The 6,975-nt window shown below is 55.4% G+C and overlaps 1 protein-coding gene across 1 annotated transcript; it reads left to right on the top strand.

The window, feature by feature from the left end:
- Positions 1–300: 300 nt before the first annotated feature.
- LOC105050895 (large ribosomal subunit protein uL11x) lies at positions 301–1,132 on the top strand. The gene has a single exon (XM_073242538.1). The coding sequence runs from the start codon at positions 388–390 to the stop codon at positions 886–888; it is 501 nt and encodes a 166-aa protein (XP_073098639.1). The 5' UTR covers positions 301–387; the 3' UTR covers positions 889–1,132.
- Positions 1,133–6,975: the final 5,843 nt, after the last annotated feature.

The following is a 6,975-nucleotide window of genomic DNA, read 5'->3' as shown; positions in this document are numbered from 1 at the left end:
TGAATTGGATCAATATAACTAGTAAAATCATGAGATTACATATTGGATCAGGTGTTTATTCATAAATATCCAGAAATGATTTTGGAGTAAGCTGGTCTCAATCTTGTAGTAAGAAAAAATTTGTTGAGATCCCTTTCAGCCCAATCATCCATATAGAATTTTCAATCGGAATTTTATAAATTTTATTAAATTTTTCAGCCCAATCGTCGAAATAAATTTTTTTTGGTAAAAAAATAATCCTGGGCTGGGGGCGGACGCATTGCATATTATCATCCCAATCTCAGCCCCATTTCTCCGAAACACGCGCGCACACAAAAAAAAAAAAAAAAAAAGGCCTAACCCTAATAAACCCTCCAAGTTGTTTCACCTTCTTGCCGCCGCCACCCCATGCCGCCCAAATTTGATCCCTCCCAGGTCGTGGACGTGTACGTCCGCGTCACCGGCGGCGAGGTCGGCGCGGCGAGTTCCCTCGCCCCCAAGATCGGTCCCCTGGGCCTCTCCCCCAAGAAGGTCGGCGAGGACATCGCCAAGGAGACGGCCAAGGAGTGGAAGGGTCTGCGCGTCACGGTGAAGCTGACCGTCCAGAATCGCCAGGCCAAGGTGTCGGTGGTGCCCTCCGCCGCTGCCCTGGTGATCAAGGCCCTCAAGGAGCCGGAGCGCGACCGTAAGAAGACCAAGAACATCAAGCACAACGGCAACATCTCCCTCGATGACGTCATCGAGATCGCGCGGGTGATGCGCCCGAGATCCATGGCCAAGGACCTCGCCGGTACGGTCAAGGAGATTCTCGGCACCTGCGTCTCCGTCGGCTGCACCGTCGATGGCAAGGACCCCAAGGACCTCCAGCAGGAGATCACCGACGGCGACGTCGAGATCCCCTCCGAATAGAGAGAGCCACAGCTCGCGCGCGCCGCTTGCCTGATATAATAGAGTTAGCTTCTTCTCTTCCACCCTTTTTGTTTCCTCTTTTCCCTTAATTTTTATTCGGCACTGTTAAATGAGGATTTTTGGGTGATGAAGTTTAGCTTGCGATACAACAATATCCTTGTTTATTTTTCTGGTTATGTATGAGCGAATCCGGTGCTATTTTTTAGCTATCAAAATGTGGTCTTGACTGAGTTTTTGTCTGTTATATTATTATCTTTGGATCGGGGGATGTTTGTGCATTAGTTTATGGCTTCGCTTAGGCTCATGGATTTCACAGGCAGTAGCAGACCTATGACAATTAACCGTGACCGTAGCAATTTTTAAAGCATCATGTATACTGTTTCCACCCAATTTATTAAGTGTTTATTTTAATAAACCGTTGCCCTTTGTACAAGGGGCGGGGACTCCTTTATACTTGTTGGGGAATACCGACCGACCCCGCTCATGCCGACTTATAATCGGGTATACCCGACCGACCGAACGGCCGACCGACCGACTGTCGACCGACTGAAGATATGTCGGTCGGACGGACCCTTCCGGCCCTCCCGACCGACTGCACCAGGAGGTCCGATGTCCGACTCCCACAATGTGTCCGACTGACTATCGGAGGGTCCGAATCTCTACCCGATGCCCCTCAGTTGGCCACCGACCCAAGATCGGTCGACTCCTCAAATCGCCGTACTACTGTCAGAGACTGTCGGTCCTGACAACAGCATGCGGCACGCCGCCTAGGGGCATTATCCCACCTAGGGTATGGGTCAACCCTAGCGATTTGACAGCCCCACAACGATTTGACACTTTTACGGCGACTCTGACAGTCTACAGTGAGTTGACAATTCTTCAATTGTCCGCGTCATTAATGACGGCGCCATACCATGCTCCACTATATATATCGGGGAAGGCAACAGTGCTAGAGGTCCCTTCGAAGAACTCTTGGGCTTGCTTCCTCTCTTTCTATTCCTCTCTCGTTGAGCTCCTTGTTTTCTTTTCACTGTTGCCTAGTCTCCTCTCTGACTTGACCGTCGGAGGGTCCTCGTCGGAGCCACCTCCGGTCAGCATGGACTTTCTTTTGCAGGCGCTCATTCCCGACGATCAGGCGACGAGGGGATTGGCCGCAACAGATTGGCGAGCCAGGTAGGGGCCGCAGGCAGCGTAACGGTACTTTGCCCCCACGGAATTCGAGATGACAAAGACAAGAGCTCAGCGATTAAGGGTCACCGGGTCGGCGAGGCGCTCTTCCCGTCGGGAAGAGGCCTCTCCTCCACCCTCCGCGGCGGAACTCAGTTCCCCACACCCCGCGGTGACCACGGAGGCGCAAATCGCGGCGATCGTGCGACAGATGACCGTGCTGGATGCGGTCAAAAGCCTTCAGCAACAGCCGATCCAGCTGCCGCCATCACCGGTCGGGCAATCGGCGGCACGTCCGATGCCCTCCAGGAGCAGCCGCCGACGCCCGCGTCGATCTCCGTCGCCTCCGCAGGAGCACCTGCTACAGCGCTCCCATAGAGAGGAGGAGGGGCGGCTGCGGCGTGACGCCCATCGGTCCCGACAGCATTCTCCCTCCCAGCTGGAGCGAGCGAGGAAGGAGAAGCTACCGCGAACGCCGTCCGCCTCTCTCTCGGATTCTTCCGGAGACTCCACTCCTGGGGTCTCCCAGCACCGACGGACAGACGACTACGAACGCAGGTTCGAGGAAATCGACTGTCGGCTCGCGCAGCTGCAGGTGGACGGGCAGAAGTCTTCAAACGACGTCGACTTTCAGACCGCCCAACCTCTCTCCTGATTCATCCTCGACGAATCGATCCCCAGTCGGTTCAAGATGCCGCACGTGGAGCCCTACGACGGCTCCACCGACCCAATCGACCACCTGGAGAGCTACAAAGCTCTCATGACGATTCAAGGGGCAACCGACGCTCTCTTTTGCATCGGCTTCCCCGCCACGCTCCGTAAAGCTGCCAGGGCCTGGTACTCCGGTCTTCGATCGGGAAGTATCCACTCCTTTGGACAGCTCGAGCACTCTTTCGTGGCTCACTTCAGCACCAGCCGGAAGCCGCCGCGAACGTCGGACAGCCTTTTCTCCCTCAAACAGGGAGAAAACGAGACACTCCGACACTTCGTAACGCGATTCAACGCGGCCACGCTTGAGATCCGGGACCTCAATGAAGACATGGCCATCTCGGCCATGAAACGGGGACTGAGGGCATCCCGATTCACTTACTCCCTGGACAAGACCCTCCCCCGGACGTATGCCGAATTGTTGGAGCGCGCGTACAAGTACATGCGCGCGGACGAAGGAGCTTCTGATCGACGCCTGGCTGAGCCCAAGGGCCCAAAGGAGAAGCGGAGAAAGGGTCGGGACCCCACTGCGCCTAGCAGGCCCCCGACCGACAGTCGGGTCACACCCCCACGACGGGACCAGAGGTCGCCCCGCCAGCGGAGCCCAAGGCCGACACGCCCCAGGTACGATTCCTACACTCCCCTCTCTGCTCATGCGCAGATTTTGATGGAAATCGAAGGGGAAGAGTACCTGCGACGGCCTCCACATCTGAAGGCAAAGGGCCTCGACCGACGGAAGTATTGCCGATTCCACCGGGGCCACGGCCACAATATCGAGCAATGCATCCAGCTTAAGGATGAGATTGAAGCTCTCATCCGCCGAGGGTATCTCGGTAAATTCAGGAGGAACCCGTCGACTCAATCAGTCGCCGATCGACGACCCCAACCGACTGAAGAAGCAACGACTAATCAGCCAACGGCCGGGGTCATCAATATGATTTTCAAACGACTTGGCTCGGGGACGTCTGCTGGAGGGGAGCCGACGAAGAGGCTGCGCCCGGACGACGTAATTATCTTTACGGAAGAAGATGTTCGGGGCATCCAAACTCCCCACGACGACGCTGTTGTTGTCTTGGCGACGATAACGAACTACGATGTAAAAAGAATTTTTGTAGATAATGGAAGTTCAACGAACGTTTTGTTTTACTCGACCTTCTCCCGGATGCGACTATCAACCGACCGACTCAAGAGGGTCCCTACGCCCTTGATAGGCTTCGTCGGGGACGCCGTCGCGACGGAAGGAGAAATTATCCTGCCCGTGACGGTCAGCACCGAACCACGACAAAGCACGGTTCATTTGACTTTTGCGGTCGTCCAGGTGCCTTCGGCCTATAACGCCATACTTGGAAGATCCGGACTAAACGCCCTCAAGGCGATTGTCTCGACGTACCATCTCTTGGTTCGGTTTCCGACTAAAAACAGAGTCGGGGAGATGTGCGGAGATCAACAGCTCGCTCGCCGATGCTTCTAGATCTCCGCTCAAAGCGACGAGTTGAAGGGCTCCCTGACGATCGACAAACTAGACCAACGGGAGGAGGAAGAACGGGGCTCGCCAGCCGAACAGCTCGTGCCAATTCCGATAGCGGAGGGCCCCGACCGAAAGGTATGGGTCGGGTCTCAACTGCCCGACCCAGAACGACGACGGTTGGCAGAGCTGCTGAAGGCCAACGTCGACATATTTGCTTGGTCAGCGGCGGATATGTCGGGCATCCCCCGGAGACAATAACGCACCGACTCAACATCGACCCGACGATGAGGCCGGTGAGACAAAAGAAAAGGTCTTTTGTTCCTAAAAGACAGAAGGCCATCGACGAGAAGGTGGACAAGCTATTCGAGGCGGACTTCATCAGAGAAGCTACATATCCCGAGTGGCTCGCTAATGTTGTCATGGTCAAGAAAGCCAACGGAAAGTGGAAGATTTGTATCGACTATACCGACTTGAATCGGGCCTGTCCGAAAGACAGCTTTCCACTTTCGAAGATCGACCAGCTGGTGGATGCGACATCCGGGTTTCGACTGCTCAGCTTCATGGACGCCTTCGTCGGGTACAATCAGATCTGGATGGCGTCCGAAGATGAGGAGCACACTGTCTTCGTAACTCCCAAGGGCCTCTACTGCTACCGAGTAATGCCCTTCGGACTGAAGAATGCCGGCACCACCTACCAACGACTTGTCAATAAGGTCTTCAAAGATCAGATCGGGCGCAATTGGAAGTGTACGTGGACGACATGCTGGTGAAAAGTGCGCAGACCGCAGACCATGTTTGAGACCTCGAGGAGGTTTTTCGCACTCTATGACAACATCGAATGAAGCTGAATTCGACTAAGTGCGCTTTCGGAGTGACCTCGAAGAAGTTTCTCGGGTTCCTCGTTTCTCAACGAGGAATCGAGGCTAACCCTGAGAAAATAAAGGCAATCATCGACATGCGCCATCCGAACATCAAGAAGGAGGTCCAGCAGTTGAACGGAAAGATCGTCGCCCTCAGCCGGTTCATCTCTCGATTGGCTGAAAGGTGCCTCCCATTCTTCAAAACTCTGAGGCAGGCGAAGGGCTTCTCTTGGTCGGATGAGTGCCAACGGACCTTCGAGGATCTGAAGAGGTATTTGGCTTCCCCGCCATTGCTTGTGAAGCCTGGGGTCGGGGAGACATTGTATCTCTATTTGGCCACTTCCCCCGAGGCGGTCAGTTCGGTGCTCGTCAGAAAAAACGAGAGCCGAACTCATCAACCTATCTACTATACCAGCAAAGTGCTCCGCGGCGCTGAAGCTCGATATTCGGAGACGGAAAAGATGATTTCGCCCTGACCGTCTCCGCGCAGCGACTTTGCTCGTACTTCCAGGCGCATGCCATTGTGGTTCTCACCAACCAGCCCCTGAGGGCGATATTGCGCCGACCCGACACATCGGGACGACTGGCAAAGTGGGCAATGAAGCTCAGCGAGTTTGACATACAGTACCGACCGCGACCTACCTTAAAGGCCCAGGTCCTGGCCGACTTCATCGCAGAATGCCCGACGGCCGACCAAGGGCCGGAAGACGCGGACCCCGGACGAGACGCGGTCTCTGAGCCTGACCCGGTCTCTACCTGGGTACTGCACATCGACGGAGCTTCAAACGCTCAGGGGAGCGGGGCTGGGTTCCTGCTCACCAACTCGGATGGGGTAGTCACCGAGTACGCCCTCCGATTCGACTTCAAAGTCTCCAATAACCAAGCCGAGTATGAAGCGCTCCTCGCCGGCTTGAGGATGGCAAGGGAACTTGAGATCGACAGCCTCAGGGCATTCTCCGATTCTCAGCTGATCGGGGGCAGGTAAAAGGCGAATTCGAGGCGCGAGATCCAGCCATGGCAAAATATCTCCAAAAAGTGAAGGGTCTCGTGGCGCGCCTCGGGTATTTTGAAATCTCCCACATCTCCAGGTCGGAGAACGCCCGGGCCGACGCACTCTCCAGGCTGGCGACTTCGACCTTCGACTCTTTGGACCGGACGTTCGTGGAGAATCTCGAGCAGCCGAGTATCGACAGGGTCGAGGAGGTGCTACAACTGACGGCCGAACCAAGCTGGATGGATCCGATCGTTTGGTACCTAACCGACGGGACCAGCCCCGAAGATCCCGCGGAGGCCAGACGGCTCCGATGGTCGGCCTCCCAATACGTGATCATGGATGGCCGGCTCTACAAAAGGTTGTTCTCCCTTCCCTTGCTCAGGTGCTTGGGACCGACCGATGCAGATTACGCACTCAGAGAAGTGCACGAAGGAATCTGCGGGAGTCACTTGGGGGGCAAATCCTTAGCCTACAAGGTTCCTGCGGCAGGGTTACTACTGGCCCACCATGAGGAAGGACGCGGCTGAGTTGGTCCGGAAGTGCGAACCATGCCAGAAGTACGCCAACGTACAACACCAACCGGCCAGTCAAATCGCTCCTATCGCCGCTCCATGGCCCTTTGCTCAATGGGGGGTCGATATCCTTGGTCCTTTCCCTCCAGCATCGGGCCAAAGGAAGTTCATAGTCGTTGCTATCGACTACTTCACCAAGTGGGTGGAGGCCGAGCCCCTGGCGCAGATTACCAAACGAAAGATGGAGGACTTCGTCCAAAAATCCATCATCTTCAGGTTCGGATTGCTGCATTACCATTATCACCGACAATGGGCGACAATTCGACAACCGAGACTTCAGAGACTTCTGCGCGAGGTTTCACATCACGCACCGACTGA

The sequence above is a fragment of the Elaeis guineensis genome, chromosome 8 (assembly GCF_000442705.2).
Source record: "Elaeis guineensis isolate ETL-2024a chromosome 8, EG11, whole genome shotgun sequence".
NCBI classification, from domain to species: domain Eukaryota; kingdom Viridiplantae; phylum Streptophyta; class Magnoliopsida; order Arecales; family Arecaceae; genus Elaeis; species Elaeis guineensis.
The sequence above is the reverse complement of the archived record's forward strand: the minus strand, read 5'-3'. Positions and strand labels throughout refer to the sequence as shown.